This window comes from Chionomys nivalis, chromosome 9 (assembly GCF_950005125.1).
Source record: "Chionomys nivalis chromosome 9, mChiNiv1.1, whole genome shotgun sequence".
In the NCBI taxonomy this organism is placed as follows: domain Eukaryota; kingdom Metazoa; phylum Chordata; class Mammalia; order Rodentia; family Cricetidae; genus Chionomys; species Chionomys nivalis.
In genome coordinates, this window is record NC_080094.1 from 10,613,513 (window position 1) to 10,636,405 (window position 22,893).

At 49.1% G+C, this 22,893-nt stretch overlaps 1 protein-coding gene across 1 annotated transcript in view; it reads right to left on the minus strand.

The window, feature by feature from the left end:
- Positions 1-22,893, minus strand: part of Ptpn1 (protein tyrosine phosphatase non-receptor type 1) — a 48,562-nt gene that overhangs the window by 8,583 nt on the left and 17,086 nt on the right. Inside the window, exons 2-4 of the mRNA XM_057780869.1 lie at positions 7,973-8,063; positions 5,240-5,340; positions 3,385-3,483 (exon numbers count right to left, since the gene is read on the minus strand). Coding sequence (XP_057636852.1) covers positions 3,385-3,483; positions 5,240-5,340; positions 7,973-8,063 — 291 coding nt within the window. The remainder of the gene's footprint in view (positions 1-3,384; positions 3,484-5,239; positions 5,341-7,972; positions 8,064-22,893) is intronic.

Genomic DNA, 22,893 nt, shown 5'->3' on the forward strand with positions numbered 1-22,893 from the left:
AAGAGGCTCTTTGGAGAAAAGGTCCTGATGGCTGACAGGGTAGTGTCTCAGGGGAAAGCAGGAGACAAGACAAGGAGGCAGAGCACAGTGGGACTGGGACCTGGGGCTGGGAAGAGACAAAGCTGAACAGAACTGCAGACCTATGGGTCCTGTTCTTCTAGGGCCCAGTGCTGCCCTCCCCCCAAACCAAAGCAAAAGGTAGAGAAAGCAGTATAGGAATTAAGGGTCTACAACGCCAACAAGGGAAGGAGAGAGCTCGGTTTCAAGGTCTGGCCTGCTCAACCCATGACCCATCCCACCTTTAAAGACCAACTGGAGAGATGAGCCCCTCAGCTAGGGCCACCCTGTCAGCATGAGCAGATCATAACACAAAGGCTAGGTGCTAGTGAACTGTGCACAGAGAGAGTTGAATGAGTCACTTGTTCCCATAGTCAGATCCCAGGCCACTATGCTAGGGTGGGTACTCACCATGAGCAGGGAGAATGCCAAGGGGCTGTCAGTACAGAGGAGGTGGTGGGTGTCCTCACCTTAGAAGCAAGGCAGGCAGACTCTAACTTTTACTTCTAGAAACCCAGAACAAGCCTGAGAGATCTCTACTTAAGCAAAATCTACAATTTCAGAGGCATTTTGGCACACAGTCAAATGTCCATCAACTAACATTTAATTAGGTGTCTATAGGACCACATTCTGTCATTTCCCATAAAAATTTCTGCTTTTAAACACACAACAAAACAGCACACCATCCCTACTTCCAGTTAGCTGGTGGCATGCATTCACACGCTGCCTTGAGCGGAAGCCTGACTTTTCCTGGAATGTGAGCAGGCCATCGCTGGAACTGACACCAAGGCCCTCTGGCCAGCCCCATCCAATCCAGGAAGGCTGCAATGCCAGAATGCTGGCATCCCAAGTTTATAGTCATCTCCACCATGAAGCCTGAAGCTCATGCAAGTCCTTACAAAACGAAGAGCCAGACAGTCTGGGGAAGAAACTATGACAGTCACTGCTGTCTTCCTGACAGGGTGGCCTGTTTTCATCCCCAAAGGATGTAGGCCAAGAAGCCTGGGCTACCAAGTGCCTGAACCCCAACTCTGGCTCTCACGGAGTTTTACGAGACAAACAGGCTGTGTTTTGGAATACAAATTACATTCACCCAGCTCTCTCCCACTGTATAAATAGCAGTCCTGCGCTTACACACAGCACACACCATGTGGCCACGTCTAAGCTAAGTTTCAACTAAGTTCTTGAACTAACAAGAACTCTGGCCCCTGGTAGCCCCAGGCTAATGCACACTGTCTATGGTACAGCTGGTTTCATAAGCACCTGGTCCATGTATGAAGGCGGGAGGTCTGAGAGGAAACAGTATAGAGTCTATATGCAGCTCAGGCCTCTGAGACCCAGCTCTATGGATGGGGATGGTTGGAAGCAGGTAAGGGGAGCAGCACATGTACCATCCTGGATTCTACCCACCCCTGGGACTGCTGATGTGCACCCCACAGAGCACGCTGCTCCCTCGGCCCTAAGTGGAGCAGAATAGTTCTAAAGGACCACTGACAAGCTGCCATGGGCTACAGCAACCAGAGGACCGGCTGTGCTTCCGATGGCTAAGACAGGAATCCTGGGGAAGGTGGTCATGGAGGATCTACTTATGATAAGCCCAGGGTACTGAAAGCCAGACCTGGTGGCAGTTATCCAACTACAGAGCAGACCTTGTGATGTGACAACAGCTGCTCTAATGCAAACTTCTAACTACAAGGGGCCACCAGGACCCCTAGCAACACACATTTACATGTATAAGCATGTGTACAAGCATGTGTACCCTTACACACGTGCACAGTAAATCCTGCCATGTCTGGTGACTTTTTAAAAAAGATTTAATATTTTATTACTTTTTATGTGTATGGATGCTTTGCCTGCACATATTTCTGTGTTCCATGTGCTTGCTTGGTGCCCACTGAGGTCAGAAGAGGTTGCTGGATCCCCTAGAACTTTTATTACAGGCGGTTGTGAGCTACTCTGTGGGTGCTGGGAATAGAATCTGAGTCCTCTGCAAGAGCAGTAAGCAGTCTTAGCCACTGAATCATTTCTCCAGCCCCCCATATCTAATGATTTTGTGATAATGGGTTGATTTAAAATTCCGCCCTCTGGTTTTGTCAACTGACCACACTTGGCAGGCTCTGCATCTGTTATTATTATGTTCTATAAAAACAGGAGGTGGAAGCCAGACAACAGTATGGAGTCAAGCAGCCTCAAGGAAGCTAGCACGAGTGACTGGGACCCTTAGGCTCTGTGGGTGCATGCCACTTGCTGGTGATGCGTGCCCTCACTCTGTGCACTTGGTTCCACCCTCGGGTGTGACTGCTGTCTTCGGAGGGGATGGAAGGATTCTTGAGAGCTTGAAGAAGCTAGAGCAGTACCCCAGCTGAGCAACAGACAGCACAGAGCCTGTGCCTGGAAAGACGTTCGGACATTCTGTTCCTGTTCTCTGCTACTGGCTGTTGCTCCAGTTGGTCCCAACAATTCTCAGTTCATCTTTTCCAGGGACCTCAACCTCTGGAGCTGGAAAGTCTCTAAGTGACAACCATGTCCAGGGAGGGAAGAAATGAAGCTGGCTCTGCCCCATGCTGATCTTGGGTAGCACTCAAAATCAGACTTCAGTGCCCATCACAGAAATGGGAAGAGAGAAGGGACAGGAGGTTTGGTTGTTTGATGACGTGTAGATCTGAGACACAGTGCCACTGTGACTTAGACCCTTGGACCAAAGGGCAGGGTAACAAACAAACTTGAGACCTGTCTAGGCTATGGTTTGGGGAATGAGAGAGACAGGTCTAGGTAACAGGACCAGCCACTCAGGGTCTGCAGGCTGCATCATTGATTGCCCTTAGAGGCGAGCATGTAGTGAGACCCAAGTGACGCGGGCCATTCTGGACGTGTGAGACAGAAGGGACAGAGCCTGAGGAGAGGTGTTCCCAGAGTTTTGAGAACTCACAATGCCACGTGTCCTGAAGACAACTCACCAGCAGATGCTATGGTGGCCCATCAAATCTAGAAGCCAGTGTCCCACAGTTCTGCGGAGCCACCTCTGCCATCAAGAGGCATAGTCTTGCCAGTCAAAAAGGTGGGCTTAGTATTCACTACACAGGCAGTACCAAGAAAGTAGAGCCAGTGAGGCAGAGCGTCCGCATCAGGCGCCACAACGCCGGGCTGCTGCTTCTCTCTCTAGTCATACCTGTCTTGCTGGTAACAAATGTGTATCTATGTAGTATTTATGTTTTTAAAATAAAAAGGTGTCACGTAAAGGAGTTTGAAAATAGGAACTCAGGGAAATGAAAGCTTTATGGACTGCATACATAGACCGCAGCAGCAAGGGGCATGGGGTGAACTTACCGAGCCTTTCTCCATGATACGGTTGAGCATGACCACACCCCTGCTCTTCTGTTCCCATACCATCTCCCAGAAGTGCCCACACGTGTTTGGCAAAGGGCCCTGCAAACACACAAGATATACACTCTACAACACTGGACACACAAACACAACATGCAGTCAGCCAGGGACAGTGTTTGGAGGTTCAGGCAGAATGGCTGCTAAGGCTGTCTGCTCTGTGGTCAGTCACCCAGTCCCACAGTCCATCATACGGTGAAGGTCACCTCTGCACAGAATGTCTTTTGGTCTGGGATGGTGGCTGAGGGGCTCTACTGGGCTCCTTGCCTACAAGCATGGGGGTAGAGAACAAAGCTCCTATGTGGGTGAGAGGCGGCATGGGGCAGGGTCTCCACTGTGACCTTCTAAGGTCAGGAGATCACCCCAGCCTCTCTGCCTGAGACCACTGATTAAGGGCAGCAGTTGTTCACAGACTGCAGTGTTACTGTAGGTGAAGGACTCACACAGCACCCACATGGAGCAGAGTCAGCCTCTCTTCTTACAGCTAGCACTGGGGAGTCTGAGCATGGACAGCCTTGAAAGCGGGACCAAGGAAAGTGACAGATGTGGTCCACAAACCATCTCAGAGGCGGCCTGAGGGGTCGAAGACCTGGGCATAGCTGGTGCCTGCTGAGCACCGAGCTCGCCTAGTGCTAGTGGACAGCTATAGAAGAATGGCAGTGTCCTGGGAGCTCGCTTTAGTCCTGTGGGACAGGAAAACCCACACCAGGGCTGGCCACATCTTTGGGCCGAAACCTCTTCTAGAACAGCTCACACCTACTCTGATCCAAGCCATCACCCTGTAAATCCCAGCATGTTTTTCTTCCCTATGCCAGCACCTGGCATCTTCTCATCTTCCCTGAGTGCTCTGTCTGCAAGTGTGAGGCAAGGACACTGACAACAGCGTCACGCAGGTGACTTTCCTTCAGGTAACAGAGCCAGCAGGTGGCAGGTGAATGTCTAGGATACCTGATGACCACCTAGGTCCTTCAACCTCTGCACTGCACAAGGATCCAGGTTGGCCCTGCATCCACAGAGCTGAAAACAGCCCACTGACACTACACACACTGATTGGCCAGGGTGGGAGAACAGGGAGGGGACTGGATGGGACAGGGACAGAGGACAGGGACACACCTGGGATGCTTCTGGTCAGTCAAACTGGCTTGGGACAAAAAAGGGAAAAGAGTTGTGATGGCTCTGAGCTTCTGGCTTCACTAGGATTTGACTTCCACATAGCAGGCAGAGGTCATGCTCAAATACCCTACAGCCCAGGGTATGTGATATGGAATGACCAAGGAGACGAAGATAAACAACACCAACCTGCTGGTAACAGGCTAAGACTGAAGAAAAGGACTGAGAATAAGCTTTATCCTCTTTCCAGACATTCAGTCTTCTGGTCACACACCATAAGGTGTATTACAGGAAGTTCATCACGCTTTCTCAGAAGGTAGCCCAGAGCTATGGGACTTTTAAGAGATGTCATATCCTCTAATGTGGCCCAGAGGTGCCTGGCCAACCGTTAGCCCTCTTAGTTGCTGCCACAAGCACTCAATGCCGAGGTTCACGCTTCTGTGGTCACAAGGTCTAAGGTCTTCTCCTGCCCATTAGGAGACCACTGGCAGCTCAGTGTGTCACCTCACAGTGCCCAGGGCAGACGCTGTGCTCACAATGATCTGAGGGAGCACACTTCTTTTCTTGCTGCTTTTTGGCCAATGAGAGCCCTGAACTTCTCAAGGACATGTTGATCTCATCTGATGAGAACACAACAGCATTCTCAAGCTCTTGAGGTAACATGAAAAACACAGTTCAGAAAGCCTGTTACCTGGGTGAGAATATAGCTCCTCTGGGCTTCCTCCATTTTTATCAAACTGGCATTGATGTAGTCATTATCTTCCTGGTGCAATTTAATCCGACTGTGATCAACTGAAAGACAAAAGCAGAGCTGGGTTAATCCTGGGGTCCAAGTGCCTACATTTTAAAGGAAGGCAGAGAGAGGGACCCACAGTCTAAAGAGCGTGCACATTGGCAGGGCCTCCCTATTCAAGTGACACTAGTCATCTCTGAGTACCAGAAATGTCACATTCCACAGGAACAGCCATCAACCCAGACCATGCCCTCCTTGGGAAGGCAGATCCTAGGCTACAGATCACAGGAGAATGTCAAGGATCCACCTCCTAATGCTCGACACAGGTTCCCAGGGTAAAGTCGAGGCTGTAAGAGGAAGCAGTTGACCAAGAGCTGCCCAGCTTGCTGTCACATACAGATGTCTCAGGTGGTACCAACATGATGACTTGGCCCAAGTCTCAAGCACTGCAGAGAAGAGAGTATCCACCTCATGTGCAGCAGTGAGCCATGTGCAATCAAGTGATTCAAGACCCTTTGGATGGCCAGGTGGTGGTGCACACCTTTAATCCCAGCGCTTGGGAGGCAGAGGCAGGCAGATCTCTGAGTTCGAGACCAGCCTGCCTGGTCTACAAGAGCTAGTTCCAGGAGAGGCTCTAAAACTACAACAGAACCCTGTCTCGAAAAACTCTTTGGACGTTTTGATCTGAGACACTGACAAGGGGGTTTAAACTGGGCAGTGGTGGCACACATCTTTAATCCCAGCACCCAGGAGTTCAAGACCAGCCTGGTCTACACGGTAAGCTCCAGGAAAGTCAGAGTTGCATAGTGAGACCCTGTCTCAAGCAGGGGGCGATTTAATGAAGTAAAAGGTTCTCACAGTAAAAGTGCACAGATGTAATTCCAGGAACAAACTCGCTAGGGAAGTTCTGCGCAGGCTCCTGACAAACAAAGCTCTGTGCTTTTGTTTCTGTTTCCCTCACTACTTTGTCACAGAGCAGTGGCTCCCAAGGGCTGCCATTCTTTCCCTGCGGCTGTCACAGGCGGGAACCTGTTCTTTCTGCTATGGCCCAGGGGAACCTGGTCGGGAAGATTCAATCACATCTTTCACCTGAGCCTAGAGGGGAAGGGAGTACAGCAGCCTGCGGGTTCTATTCGGAAGACAGCTGTACCTGCTATTTCCTGGAGGTCAGGAGGTGCCTGGGTTACTTTTAAGTGGACCAAAAAAGATTAGGTAGGTAGGTAGGTAGGGCGAGCCCATAAGGCCTGGTAACACTCAACTATAATCCCAACACTTGGGAGGAGGGGAGAAGGATCATGAGTTCAAGGCTGGCTTTGGTGGCACCGCAAGTTTCAGTCTGGCCTGGGCTGCATGAGCCTACTTCTCAATACACAAACAATAAAACCTTTGTGAGAGGCACTGATGACCTCAAGGACTCCAACAACACCAGCTGGCCTTGAGCAAACTCTTCATCTTGTTAACTTCCTTGCTGAACACAAGCTAGTAAAAAAAAGAGGAGCCTGGGGGTGCGCAGGGTCTGCACTCACAACGCCCATGGTACCAGCAGCACTCTGAGCTGGAAAGGTCTCTTTTCACTTTGAACCATCTTTCCTGCCCCAAACATGAACAGAAAATTCCTTTTTCTATGAGAGTATGTGGAGAAAGAGAGAGACAAGAATACGCTTGGGGTGCAATGCTGAGAATAATCCCATGTGCTGCAAGGGAACACTGCAGTGCTGGCCCCCATCTAGGACAGCTGGTGGATATCCCAGGGCATCCTGGCAGTGGGAGAGGGGACAGTCTGATATGGTCAGCCAGGACTCCAGAGCATCAGCAAGGATTTCTGCTGTGTCGCTTTGTTCTCAGTCACCCTCCACCTAGGGACCTACAAGTGCGCTGCAAATGGCTCGTGTTTACTAAATGCACACCTGGGGGGCACTAGGCTTAGTGGCTTACACCGCTGCTTCACTTCCACACACTCCTGTACGGTGAGTGTGACTCCCATAGTGACAACCAGAGCCACCAGGGTGGCCGGCCAAGAGACACAAGTTTTGTGTTCTAACCCTAGACCCACTTTATGTTTCCCAGGAACTTGATTGGCAGCCATGTAGATTTGAGTAGTCACAACCCTCATTGAGGAATAATGTCTACAGACCTCAAGTGGAGTCAGTAGCCCTGGGTCCTAATGGCAGATTCAGATCCTGCATCCAGTTTTGGCTTTTCTTGCTTTCCACACTTTACACATTTGGTTATTTACTCTGAAGGTGTTTCTAGACCAGGAGCCAGGCAGAGGGGGCGGGCTCAGGCCAGTGGGCACTGCCAGTCCTAAGCAGTCAAAGTGAAGGGCCAGCGGGATCTACACATCTGGTGGAGTGGAGTACCTGTGATCATCACTGTGGCTCATAACCGGGCTCATATGAGCCAGGGGCACAGCTGCTGAGTCACCCCAAAAAGGCAGTGCACTAAGCCCAAGCTACTCCACTTCGGGGAGGAAAATGACTCACCACAACACAGAGCTAAAGAGAAGGGCTCTCAACCACCAGATTTCCAGAAACTGGAGCCCCAGTGTCTGCAACAGTGAAAGCGAGCTATGACACTGTGTCTCCTGTGCTTACAACAAGAGACAATGAGGTCACAACCTCTACCCCACCCGGGACAGTGGCAGCTGTAACTGGGAAGTGTGATGGGGCAGTGGGAACAGTGAGTACTTACAGGGGCTGACATCCCGGTACCTGTTCCGGTTTTTGTTCTTAGGAAGTTTCGCCACTCTGCATGGGAAGTCACTGGCTTCATGTCGAATATCCTATAAAAAGGATAAAGAGTTCTCTTTTGGAATCTACACCAGGAATTTATCCAGACATGAGCTGGGCACTGGCTGAGTTAATGAGCACCAGAGATGAGCCGGGCACTAAGGACTCATCATTCCAAACATCAAAGAGGCCTGGCAGTGTGGGCAGGCCAAACCAATGATGCTCAACTACATCCAAGGTTACAGGAACAGAACACGCTGAGCAGACCCAGGCCTGGTGGGACACAGAGGAAGAAGGCTGTGCTACTTAGGAGGGCCTGTTAGCAGAGGCCAGAGGGCTTATGTCAGGAACAGTGAGTGGGCAGCGGGGAAGAATGGCAGATGGCTGGAGGATGTGGTGGGCAGGCTAGATCTTGAAGTGCTGGAATGTCAAGCCTGGGAGTTCCAACTGGAACCTTCTGGAAAGGAACACGTCAATAAACACTCCACCATCCAACTGCTGTCTTTGGAGGCAAACACGCCCCTGCACGAACAGAAGCAGCTTCCTCCTGCTCATCAGACTGCACACAGGCCCACCCTGCTCTTGCTGGGATGCCGCCAGTCTCAGGGAGCAGTCTGGGGGAATCTGCTTTCATTAGCAACGACAGGCGCATGTGCACTGTGAAAGTGCTACCACCATGAAACTGTACGTCTACAAACAGTTTAAACTCTTAGGGTTGGTAGACTTTACCACAGTGAGAAGGGGACAGGAGAAGAGGCCATAGGGACAGCAGTCTACAAGCTGGAAATCAGACAGCTCAGCAGTAGGGCAGCTCCACAGTCCCCGGAGACATGCAGGGTGTAGATGGCTGTCACCTTGGAAGGAAGGGTGAGACTCCCAGTGGGGGGTGGATGAAGCCCCCTCTGAGCAGGGTTAGATGCCACCACAACCAACTCGCCTTCCCTCCAAGCTGTTATGCCAGCTCTCACTTCTGCAGAAATCAAAGGATGACTTTCGGGAAGAGTCAATCAGGTCTTTAGACTAGCTAAAGTGGGACGGCGCAAAGCGAACGGCCCATCCATGGCACGAGTTAAGCTGTGCACACCCAAGCTCGGGCCCTGCCCTCTTTCAGATGCTCACACGGGGCTGCAGCAGCTCCATTTCTTTTCCTGGTGGGAGGCCTTCAGCTGATCTGACCAGACAGCGGGAAGAACCGAAGGATGCCAACATCCGGGTGTGCCTGTTTGCTCAGGGCTCTAGCTGCCTGTCCGTGGGCCTCTACTCTCCCTCACACAGATGCCCCTGATAGCAGATCTAACAGGAAAGCAAGGGCCAGGGAAAGAACCCTTCAGAGGACACGAACTGCAGAGTTCAGAAAGCCTGAGAACAAATACTACCAACACACTCACAACAGTAAGCTCTCCTAAGAACAGGATGCCATGATATATACTAAATAAAAATGTATTTTGTAATGTAAAATATAGCAAAAATGACAAGCTCAGTTGAAAAGATAAGGAACTCCTCCCATCCCCCTTTCAAAGGACAGCCAAAGATAGAAGTCACACCCTTTTCCAACAGGTTTTCCACAGCACGAGAAATAGACCAAGAAAAGAGGGGGAAAGAAACAAAATGGAAAATGATGGCAAAGGAAACTTCCGTGGAAACTGAAGGCTGACAGACTCTGCCAATATGACCAAGACAACGGTGTCAACAGCTTGCCTTCTCTAGCACACTAACTGTGACATCAATCTACCCGAGGAAGTGAGACCTGAATCCAGCCAACAGGGGATTCCAACTGAGACATAAGACAAAGAAAGGTCTTTAGGGTCTAGATGACAGTCAAGCATGGCAGGTCTGCAGACCCAAGTGCAGGCCTCTGGCCCGCAGCTGGATGCCTCCATGAAAACCTGGAACCGAGAGTCTGAACTGCTCACAAAGCTAGCATTAAACCACTTGGGCACAATAGGCCCAAGTGCCAGTTGTGGTGGCCACGCACACCTGTAATGCCAGCACTCAGGAGCTGAGGCAAGACTGCTGTTGAGATCAGATCAGCCTGAGCTATAGAGTGAGATCCCCTCTCAAAGAATCAGAAAGATAGTAAGTACTAAGTTTAATCTCAGCACTCTGGGGGCAGAGGCAAGTGGGCGAACTGTTGTGAACTACTTGAGGCCAGCCTAGTCTATATAATGAAACCTGTCTCAAAACAAAACAAACAACAAAAAATAAGCAGAACAATAGTTTTGTATTTTGGGAAGTTCATTTCCACCACTACTTAAGTGTCTTGTACATCCGATTGGTCAAAAATTCCAATTTTGATGAACAGTTGACACACCCTAACTTGAAACATCTACTTCTTTTGGAAACAAATAGGCATAAAAGCCAGTCTGACCACACAGAAATACTTCCATGTGCACCAAGCAAAGTGGAACAGCAGTGCTGGTTTTAACCCATTTGTCTTGTGCCACACAGCGGATGTGTGCTTCTGGCTCCATGGTAGAATGCATGATTTGCTTACAACTACCTGCCATGAGGAAGAGCAGTGGAGTCTGCCTGAAAGTGTCAGGAATCTGTTAAGAGTGAAGTCCTCACCTCTAACCCCAGGCCGGGGTCAGGGCAGGCCCTCAACATAAACTGCTGACTGACCGAAAGGACGGTGCTAATGCCGTAAATGGACAGCTTTTGACTCCATACCAGCATGCTTCCCGGCACAGGGTGGAAATGCCCCAGAGGGAGCATGCATCCGAGAACACCCCATCAAACCCATCTTAGCTGCCACAGAATGAAGCTCCTGGGGCTTGGTTTGGTTTCTGCAATTGTCATACACAGCCTCCTGACAAGATAGTACCATACTAGCTACTAACACAGGGAGTAAAAGCAGAGAAGCTGGGTGAGCCAGTACACACCTGAAATCCCAACACTTGCAAGCTGAGGCAGGAGGATGGAGGATTCAAAGACAGCTTGGGCTGTCCCAAAACGAAAGGAAGGAAGGAAGGAAGGGAGGGAGGGAGGGTGGGAGGGAGGGAGGGTGGGAGGGAGGGAGGGAGGGAGGGAGGGAGGGAGGAGGAAGGGAGTAACTTCTTCAGTGGTACAGCAACTGGCAAGATGCTTATTCCAGTAAGTGGCCCCCACTGAAGCTCAAGCAACACTAATTAAACTCAAGGAACAACAAAATCAAAACCAAAAGACAAAACAACACCCCAAAACATGGAAGTAAGAAGGGACTTGTTGGGAAGATAGGTCAGTAGGAGGCGGAGAGGGATTTGAAGGTAGCACTGAGGGGTGAAAAGTATGTCAAGAAATTAAAAAAACAAGCACAAACCACCCATATTTCAGCAGGAAGGGTTATTTATTAAGTGTTCCGACAGGTGCCATGTGTCTAAAAGAGGGAAGCCACCAACAGCACCTGTGACCTATTAGAACTCCGGAGACGACCAAGTCCCTGTCACTGGTCAATCTAGGCTTTTCTCTGAATGGCTGTCTGATCTGAGGTGCTGGGGGAAGCCATAGTTTCTCAGAAATAGTCAGATGAGAGACTGAAGGAAGGGCAGAAAAACCAGACAGTGGTGACTGACAGGCAAGCACTTTCTGGAACCCAGGAGCAGAGAGATGGTGCTTATGTCCAGCCAGCTCACCTATGATGGGTATAAGTACCACACAGTAACAAGTAGAGAACAGATTTTATTAACCAAGTCTCACTATAACTGAAACAGAAAATTTACGTAGAACAAAGTATAACCAAAACTCAGATTACCAGAGGTTGTCTTCTGAATGAAAACAAAACTTATAGTCCAGGCTAGCCTCAAACTCCCTTTTAAGCAGAGGATAACCTTGAACTAATTTTCCCAGTCTCTCCCAGTCCTGGGAAGGATGTACCAACACACCTGGTACACGGGGTGATGGGGATGGGGCCCAGCTCTCATGATGCTAAAAAACTCCACCAACAGCTCCACCCCCAGCCTGCTTCAGTCTTCACACACAGAAGTTAACAATATAACTTCCTACAAAGACTTAAGAAATGGTGTAGTTAAATGGCCACCTGCTGGGTACGCCTGAGGCCCCAGGCTTGATTCCCAGTAAGACACACACACACTTTTAATTTATTTCTACCTTATTTACACATTCACATAACAAATATGCAAGAGGTAATGAGCTTAATGCAACTGTATTTTAATACAAACTACTGTGCTTAAACAGTAAGAGTCTCAATTAGCTATCAACACCAAGCCAGTTTTAATTTAAAATTTTCAAAGATTTATGCTAATTATGTGTGTCCCGTATGAATCAAGGTGCTCACAGAGATCAGAAGAGGATGTCAGATCCCTGTGGAGCTGGACTTTTAGGTGGCTCAAGCCTCACCCCTGTGGGTGCTAGGAACCAACTGGATCCTCTGGAATTGCAGTACTCACCCTTCACCACTGAGTGATTTTAAATAAGCATATTGAATAAAAATAGATGCTAGAAAGAAAGCCTATGCCCCCAAGGCTTCCCAGAGCAAATGCAGAGAGTGAGGAAGGACAGACATGCCAGGCAGGGAAGCACAGGTTCCAGCAAGCCCCGAACCAGGGTTAGAACAAAAGGTTGTGGAAATGACATGGGAAGGCAGACCAAATCATGCCATAGAGCTCTCCAGACAGGAACACAGGCAGCAGTGGACATTCACTAAGCTAGAAGGGAACTCTGCTGGGGCCAGCAGGCAATTTCACTCTTTGAGCACCCTCTGCTCTGAGCATGAAGCGCTAGCCAGTTAATTATATTTAGAAAAACCACAGATAGTCTAGGTTGAGACACAGCAGAAATGAAAGCCCAGGCTACCCATCTGAAGTGGACCTGCTAAAGTTCCAGGATAGGACCAGCTCTAGCAGACAAGTGATGCTCCAGCCTGATACAATCTGTTCCACACAGTCCATGGTGGGCCTTACGACCACAAAGAAGGCAGGAAGTGAAGAGTCTCCTAACAGTCAAGGCTTAGGAGGCTGAAAGTGACCACAGGGGCAGGTACCCAGGCTGCAAGAGCAGCAGACCTCTCTCTCTCTCTCTGTGTGTGTGTGGTGTGTGTGTGTGTGTGTGTGTGAGAGAGAGAGAGAGAGAGAGAGAGAGAGAGAGAGAGAGAGAGAGAGAGAGAGAGAGAAGAGAGAAAGCTACAGAACAGCAGCATCTTCAGAGCAGCTCCTGGAAGGAACTTCCCAGCCCTACTGCTAAGACAGCTGTTCAAAACACCAAACTCTTAAAATACCAGCAGGGACCTCTGTCACTGCTGCTAACCCCAAGCCATTTATAAGAACAGGCCACTGTACGCAATCTCATAATCTCGTTAACAATGACTCCTTGGTCCCTAAGGGCTCTAGTTTCAGCACTGAGAATAACAGCCTTGAGAAGGCCACCTGTGGCTGGGGGAGGAAGCAGTCTGGTTCAAGGCCCTGTGGTGGGTAACTAGGAAAGAATGACTTAATGCAGGTAATGAGTTTGGTCTCACACTGCAATTACAAGCAGCACTCTGAATTCAACGCAGCAGGCCACAGGCACTGGAGCTGCCCCTTACCTTACACGGATTGCACGAATAATTAGGATGACCTGCCTGCCTTAGACTCTCAAGTGTCCCCGACTTTGACCCTAATTTTTACAGTCCTTGACACAAGCATCTTTTAAAAATCACTTGTGTTTTCTGTTAAATGTCATGAATTTCACCTTGGACAGAAATCAATAGTGAGAAAATGAATCAGACTTACAGTAATTTATGTCAATCAAACATATTGGAACCAGTATCTACTGAAGTGCTGAGAACCACAAAACCGTTCCCGTAAAAGAATGAGCTAAAAAAAAAAAATCGACTTTCACTTCTGTTTTGTTTACCTTCTGCTTTCCATCAGGCCAGTAAGAACTTCACCCCGGCTCCTGGCTGCTTGCCGGGGGACAGTGGGACAGCTGACTAACAAGGACTTGGCAGCATCTGCAAAAGCAAGGTCCATAACTTTCCTGGCAGGAACCAGGCTGCCCACCATGTTTCCTCCTTTCAAGGTCCCAGGGGACAAGCAACATACAACACCAGCGAAATCCCTGCCTTGAAATGATACTGCTCTCCTTACACAAGGGAAGGATGCTTCCCGTACATTTAGGAGTATGAATGAGCAGAAAACAGCTCATTACAATGAAATGGTTTTGGTTAAGACTTTCCCAAGTACTTGGAAAGCTGTGGGAAGCTAACGAGAACCAAGAGAAAGGCACATGCACTACCACCACTGGTCAAATGAGTTTGCAGAGTTTCTTCTAGATGCCATACACTTCTACCTGCCATGAGAGGAACCAGGATGAAGGAGGGACAGAGAGGAAGGAATGGCAACACTCAAAGCACTGGGAAGGATGGATCTGTCAAGTCACAAAGATAAAATCACAAGCTGAGGCAGAGAAGCTGTGTGACTTCCCAAGCAAGGAGGCAAGAGTGAGGCTTACACAGGCCTTGACTCATCCGGACACTGTACCCAGACCTGGAGCAACATCGTTAGACCTCAGCTGCTCAGTCCTGCATGAAGAGGTGGAGGTAAGCTTTCACTTCCAGGTGGAAAATAGGACTGTGGGTCCAGGCATGGTGTGCACACCTGTAATCAATCCCAACATTAGAAGGAGACAGAAGGATGCCAAGTTTATGAGCTACATAGAAGGATCCTGTCTTAAAACCAAATCAAACCACAAAGTATGTTAAATTCAACATACTTTTTCAACACTTTAGTAAATCAAAGATAAAGAAAACTAGGGATAATAAAATTCAAGAAAATGTGGGCTGGGTGTAGCCTTTAATCCCAGCACTGAGAAGGCAAAGGCAGGAGGATTTCTGTGAGCTTGAGGCCAGCCAGCCTGGTCTACACAGAGTGTTCCAGGATAGCCAGAGCTACATAGAAAGACTCTGTTTTGCAGGCTGGGGTGATGGCTTAGTGGTTAAAAGCACTGTTTCTTGTTCTTGCAGAGGAACCAGTTTGGTTCTCAGCACCCACGTGGTGGCTCATAACTGTCTGTAAATTCAGTTACAGGGTGTCTGACTCACTCTTCTGGCTACCAAGGGCATTGCACCAAGTGGCACACAAGCATATATATATATATATATATATATATATATATATATATATGAAAAACACTCATATACATATTTTTTTTTAAGGTCAAGAAAAAAACTAGGGGTGTTTTGAGGCAGGGTTTCACTGTACAGTCCTGACTGGCCTGAAACTCACTATGTAGATCAGGCTGGCCCAGCGCAGCTGCTGCCTCTGCCCCTGGAGTGCTATAGGAGTAAAGGTGTGTGCTACATTCAGAGAAGAAAAGAGAATTTCAAGGCCTACAGTAGCATGTAGAAAGCTGAAGAAAAGTTACTCCACCCTAAATTCTGGAGGAAGAATGGGCAGAGTGGCTCTGGTTCACGCCACGTCAAATATTATCTCAACGGTATTCCTTAGGACGCAGAGGCAGGTGGATCTTTTTGAGTTCAAAGCCAGACTGGTCTACAAAGCAAGTTACAGAACAGACAAGGCTACACAGAGAAACCCTGTCTTGGAAACACACACATATGCACGCACACACCAAATGTATACACAACAATGTTATATGGCATACTATATATACACATACATAAAATATTTATTTATTTATTTAACAATGGGGACAGGCAGCAAGCCTTCGCTAGCAACATGTAATCACCTGCAGAAGTGTCTAGAGCTGGAGGATGCCGGGCCCTTCCTTAAGGGGCTGTTCCACATCTCAATGCCACAATCCAAACTCTAGAGGAAGTAATACCCACTATCACACTGCTGGACCCCAGCCGGTCACTCCCAGCCCCCTCAACTCCTGTAGCATGAACATCCTCTGAAAATGCACACACCACTCTCCAGAGCCTGAGATGGCAGTCGTTGGCAAGCGCCAAGGACTCCTAAAACCCAGGGTGGAAAAGGAATTCAGGAATACTCATGCCACACACACTGCCACAGGAGGGCTGTGACGTCCTGCAGGTTGTTCTGAGAAAGCAGTGAATTGCAGCCACTTGTGCTTTCTGAAGCAGTTGTGCATGAGGGTCATGAACTTGCCACCAATTTCTGTCCCTGCCTTCAGTTTGGGTCAAGTGTTGAAGGGACAGGTGGTTCTGCCAAGGTCCATGTTCTCAGTGAGGGCATAAACCATCTGTGACCACAAGCTCGCTGTGCTGTGCAGAAAGTGAGTCACGAGTATGTAGTGTAGGAAGGGAGGTGTCAAGGCTGGTTAGTGAAATCTAAAGTAATGAATTTGAAAGTGGCTATGCAGAAGACCAGTGACAAGTCGCCTGTCCCTATGGTAGGAAACCAACTAAATGCCGTGCTTCAGGTGCTCAATGGAAACTCCACATACAGGGCCAGGGGGAGCAGGGACTGCCCTTCCCCACGGCATCACTCTGGGCCCCTGCCACGTGACAGTGAGCTTTGGCCCAGTCTGTAAAAGCACACACAGCTGCTAGGTTTTTTGCCTCTCCTTTCTAGACAGGGGACATACTCAGAGGAGCTGTTACTCATGGGCACGGCTCAGTTAAGGAACATGTGGGGGTCTAATGATGTCAGAAAGAGTCAATGGGAGGGTGTGGATTGGGATGCATAGTATGACAGGCAGCAAAGAGAATGTACCACAAATCAAACTGACACTACCATCCCCCGCAGCCACAGAAGGCTCAGGGGTTATGGCAGCAATGAGCACTTCCAGCTCTGTTACCTGGGGGCACAGCAGGGCATGAGATAAGTTCCTCAGACCAGGCCTTTGCTCAGTGCTGCTGCTGCAGAACTGTCCCCTCCAACGGGCACATTACTGAAGACCACATTCCACACAAGCAGATTCTGGGCTCCTTCCAGTTCCCCGCCCAACAGGAATGAGTGGATCTACATGGGACAAGATTTCCACAGGAAGCCCTGGGCATGCTGATTAAGAGACCAACAGGGAACACGCACTGGTGGCACTAAGAAACAATCTGCTGAGCTCTGCTTGCTGCCCCAGCTGACAGAAGGCCCAGCCCACACAGAATGCACCCGGCAACTGAGGCCCCAGGCATCTTCTGGCCTTGAGATTTTACCCTCCTTCCCAAATCCAAGGTGGAGGTGGCAATGACTCCCTTGACTCTTAAAAAGGTACTGGCTATGATGCTGGGATTCATCCCATAATTCAGAGAGGAAGGGTGACACCGATTAATGCTTATAATTGCTGCCTCCTCCCCCTAACACTGGGATTAAAGGGTATTTCACCATGATGGCTGGCGAGGGACTTTTTGAGCACAGATACTGGGATTACAGGTGAGGAAGAGTGGGAGTTCCAGGACAGCCTGGGCTACATGGTAAGACCATCTCAACTGCATTACATATACAGATGCATTACTAATCACTAAATACACATACAGACGCATACACACACACCTCTGGCCATGCTGCGGCTTCACAGATAGAGGTGGGGAGGAAGGGTGAAAGGAGCCTGCATTATTTCATAGCTCGACATGAATCTGCAATGATTTCTGAGATTTTCAGAAAAAATCTGAGTGGCAGAATCACACTAAACACCTCTAGTGAGGAGTTGCTGTGACAGAGTCAAGGTCTCAATCACTTTTCTACAAGAAAGATGAAGTACAATGCAAGAAAATATTTTCTTTTTTGGGGAGGGGGATGGGGGCTAGAGACAAGACTTCTCTGATTAGCCCTGGCTGCTGGCCTGGAACCCAGAGATCCACCTGCCTCTGCCTCCTGAGTGTTGGACTCAAAGTGTGCATCACCGTTTAAACAGGGGTAAGAGGTTGCAGCGGGACTTTGGTGTATAAAACACTGTACCCAAGATTATCAGCTGGTCAAAGAAAAATTCTTAACACTTAAAAAGTCTGGATAAAGAAAGGAGCAACTTCACTTCCCCAGGAAGTGTCAGGAGGCAAAACGCTCAGAGATCCACTCTTCAGGTCACATACCCACCCCGCCTTCCTCCCTGAACTGTACTTGAAGCCATTTCTAAAGAAAAAGCACAGGCTACACCCAGGCACCACTCAAGTGTTTGGTGATCCCTCAGAGGAGCCAGGGCCTAAGCTGCTCACCATAACCTTTCCTTCCCAGCATTCATCTCTGCATCTTGCCCAGGGTCTCTCCTGCGACCTCCGACACAGGATCCTGGTTAACACACATTGCCCAGCCACTGCAGTCAGATGTAGTGTGAATGACGTAGGAGCCCACCTAATGCACTTGAACTTGCAAATGACACACAGAATGCTGAGAGGAGAAAGGCCTATTCTGGCTGCAGTATGACAGTCAGAAGGGTTCTTAGAACCCTGATACTCTGTCTCCAGAAACAGAGGTATCCCATCTCAAATGCACCACACCTGCAGTCAGCTGCAAGATGAAACAATATGCAATTATATCCAGATGACTCTCCTTAAATTAGCTGCAAGCCCAAGGCCTCAGATCCCTTAGTCTGTCAGAGAAAAAGTGCCCCACTGAAGCCCCCTTTCCCTGGGGGACATGTTTCATCCTTGGCATCAGCATTTCGGTAATTAAAGGAATTTCTTTCTTTTGAAAGGAAAAGGGATGGTGTGTAGTTAACACCTGAAAGCTACCTGTAGTGACAAGTCTACAGGGGACTCTTGGTCAGGCAGCAGGGGCACAAATCAAGACATAAAACTGAAGGAAGCAAGACAACCCCGAATTCCAGGAGCGCTTGATGACAGCTAAGGAGAAGGGAGTGAGACGCTGAGTGGGGTGAACTGTTCTGGAGCACTGCTCAGCAGGACAGCGGAGAGCAGGAGCCCCCTGCCCCCTCCCAATCAGAGCCGAGCTGCTCTTTCTGGAATTAAACTTTCTCATAACTGGTGCAAAGTTAAACTGCAATACTAGAGGAAAATACCGCTCAGTGCCAGGGGAGGCAGGGGACTGCCATAAAGGAAAGGATGTGGCGTTGGCCTGGAGGGCCTGTGAAGCTGAGGCCTCTATCCATGAGGCTTCAAGCACGGCCTCTGATGGGGGGCAGGGGTTGCACACACCTGAAATGTTTGGACAGAGATACAGCACATCTGTGATAGACAGGCATTTGCAGCAGCTAAGACTGACTAAAGGCCAGATGAGAAGGGCACCAGCCACAAGTGAGGGCCAGAGGATGGGTGTTCATTTTCTTTTGATGTGGATGTTGAAACAGGGTCTTGCTCTGTACCTAGAGCTGCCCTCATTCAAACTTGTAATAACTCTCCTGCCTCAGTCTCCTCAATGCAAGATTAAGGTATAAGCCATCAGCTCAATTCTGGGGCATCAGTTTCAAGAACGCTGAAGAGAGGTACCAACTGGCAGTGCAAACACATGAAAGAGTGATGATCTTAGTATGGCCAAAGACAGAAACACCACAGGTTTCCACTGAATTTCAAACTCCTCAGGCCACCCTAATGCAGGACAAATAAGGATCAAGGGGACAGGACAGAAAAAGGAGCCGTGCCCGTTACAAAATACCGCCCAAGTAAAAGGGTCAAAGCCACACTTAATAAAGAATGTGCTAGACCCAGGCAGTGGTGGCATATGCCTTTAATTTCAGCACTCAGGAGCCCCAGAACTCTGAGTTTAAGGCCAGCAAGATCTACAAACTGACTTATAGGACAGCCAAAGCTACAAGAAACCCTGTCTTGAAGACCAAAACCAAAAAAAAAAAAAAAAGGAATGCACTAGAAAATGTATTGGGCCTTATGGACATGTGACTTATACATTTTTAATTTTTATGAAATATGCTGTTTGCACAGGTTAAAGGCTGGACATGTAAGTGATTTCTAGGACTAACATACTTTTTTAGAGAAACTTGCCATGAGCTGGAGAAGACCCAGGCTGATAGGGAGGGATCAACCAACAGCAGAGTGTGCTGTTCAGAACACAACATACACAGCTAAAGCCAACCCCTCAGAGATCACAACTATTAGGTGGGGAAAAGTCCAAGACCCTTCTGTCACAGTGTGCCAGGCATACTTAGGAGCAATATGTGCTCCCAGGAAACCAGTCCCCTCTGGCCTCAATGGTCCCTCCTTGCTGCAGCACTCCCAGGCAGGCCTGTCAGGAGCAGTCCATCAAACCTTCCCTTCTGGTGTTCCCATCCTTTGACAGGTGAAGTGATAGATGCCAAGCCAGGAAACACATGCCTGTGTGAACTAGCATTTCACCAGCTAGTTTAGAACAGGTCCCCAAAGACACCTTGGCCGGTTGGGGTCACCAGCAGAAGCTCAGACCCAGGCAATGTCTGGTGAAGGGCAAGTTGGGCCATTTGTGGGTACAGGAAGAGGGCGATGAACACTGAAGTGACAAATCAAATTGTCACAGGCTGCCTGCCAGGCTTCCTGCACCCAGCAGGGCTCAGTGGAACCATCAGGAAGTGGAGCACTGCTTCCCAGAGACTTATCCAGTCACAGCCTGGCTGCTCTCAAGCGCTGGTGGGTAGGGAGTGCCTGTCCTGTGTAGTGCCACGGCCTCTCATGAGGGGCTTTGTCTGAAAACTTAAGAAACAGCGGGGAGGGCAGTGACACTGCCTCTAAAAGTTGTTATCTTGTGCAATGTGATCCCCAGGGAGGAGAATGACACCAAGTTCATGCATGTCTGTGATGAGTCACCTGAGCTCCACAGCCCTCATGGCAGCACTACTCGTGAGAACCTAGCAAAGCACTTAAATCTGCACTAGGCTACCAAAACAAACCATATATTTCAGAAACAGGTGTCTCTGTAGACCAGAGGCAACCCAAGATGCCCACACCTGGGAATCCAGAAAGTATGGAGGTCATGCAGATGCCCTAGGCGCGGCCTGACACTGTTCTCCAGTCCTAGAAACTCCAGCCTGATGGCATAGTCTTTGGGGCTCAAACCTACTTCCCGCACCCCAAATGTAGCCTGTACTCTTTAATCCCTTAGCATCAAACTGATTTTAAGGAATAAAGAAGGGGGGATGAAGGGAGGGAGAGAGGGAGGGGAGGGAAGGAGGAAGGAAGGAAGGAAGGAAGGAAGGAAGGAAGGAAGGAAGGAAGGAAGGAAGGAAGGAAGGAAGGAAGGAAGGAAGGAAGGAAGGAGATGGCCTCCAGTGGCTCAGGAGTCTGGGAAGGGGTCTGCAGACACAATCCTCTAGGCAGAACTCCAATGATGCTGACGCATAAGAACCATTGCCAAGTGAAATCCTATGGCAGTAACAGAACCCCTCAGGTACACGGCAGCGGTTACAGCTGCGTGCAGGGTGTGTACTGTAACCTCCACTCCCTGCACTGTTTCTACAGGAAAACACAGCCAGAATGCCAACCAATGTCTGAGCTCCTGGGGCGTGACACATCTGTGGATGAGAATTGTCTGGACTTGCATGCATGGTTACCATTCTGACCCTATGCCAGCTGAAAAAAATCCATCTGAATATTGTTTTATGAACTGATCCAAGTAAGATTTAAGGTGCTGTGTAGCAAGTAACAGACACAGAGCCCCACAGGTCAGGTATCCCATGACACTAAGACCTGGCACAGCTTTCACCAAAGCCTCTCTCAGCACAAGGCTATTTAAAATCTGTTTCTGAAGGTTGCCATCGTCCCCTGTTTGGTGTTTCCTCGTCTCTGTGGCAATAAACTCTGCTTGCTTCTGCCATCTCCTTCAATGGGCACTGCCAGGGTACAGAGAATCCCCAAACACAGAGGCAGACAGAAGCCATGACAGACCAGAATGACAAAAAAAGCATCTTATGGCTAGCCTGCAGCCCGTGAGACACTACTAGATACACTCAAGGAGAGGCCACAGAGCTGAGTTACCATGTCCATGGCTAACATCACATTCTTGTCTTCTTACAGGGAAGCAGCCCTGACATCCTCCATGTCTGCAACTGCTAGTGGTCACAGCAGTGGCCACAGGAGGGGGGACAACAGCAGAAAAAGGGGGACTGTAGGTAGGGCAACGGGGCTTAGGCACAACCCAGCCTGGTTTCTATGTGGGCCCAGTGACAACACTGTCCTCAAAAGTTCAGTTCTCGGGCTAGAGAGATAGCTCAGAGGTTAAGAGCACTGGCTGCTCTTCCAGAGGTCCTGAGTTCAATTCCCAGCAACCACATGTGGCTCACAACCATCTGTACTGAGATCTGGCGCCCAGGCATACATCGAGACAGAATGTTGTATACATAATAAATAAATCTAAAAAAAAAAAAAAAAAAAAAGTTCAGTTCTCATCTCTTCTACCTCTGCTTCAGACTGAATCCTAAGGAGGGCTCTTCCAGGCGTCAAAGCTCTGAGGATTCAGAGGCTTGGTCTGGTTGGCCAGGCACATCAGCAGAGAGGACAGTGTCTGCTCCCTTCGTACTCAGCTACTCTAAAGAAAGGAGACCTGAGGCTCCAGGGCAGCAGCACATTAGAGGCTGCCCGCCGGCAGGGAAGAGCACTTGCCCTGTGCCCTCTGATCAAGCTGCTCTCCTCTGTATCAGGTATTCACAGGAGTTGTTCTGCTCATCCCAAAGGCAACAGTATGGGCCTTTGTTTCAAAGGCAATCACATAGGAATCCCCTTGTGTCAAATGCACTGCGGCTCAAGCACCCTGAAAAACTTTCTACACTGGAGTGCCTCACTGGTTAGACAGCTCACGCACCCCACCCCACCCTGACAGAGTAAGGCTTTCCAGCTTGTTACAGGCCTTCCCTCTCCTCCATTCACTTCACACCACTCATTTCGTAAGCCCTGGGGAAAGAAGTCCAGAACTGCCAATCACCAACTGGTCTTCAGGACTGGACAAGGACACACTTCAAGAAAAGAGCGAAGACTTTGAATGCAGATAAACACCTCGCCTGCCCAGAGCTTTTTTGCTGGGCACTTTTTGGCAAGATCAAAATCTCAGGAAATACCAAACAAATGAAAATGCAGAAATAACATAGGTAAAATGCTGAGAACACACGCCTCCC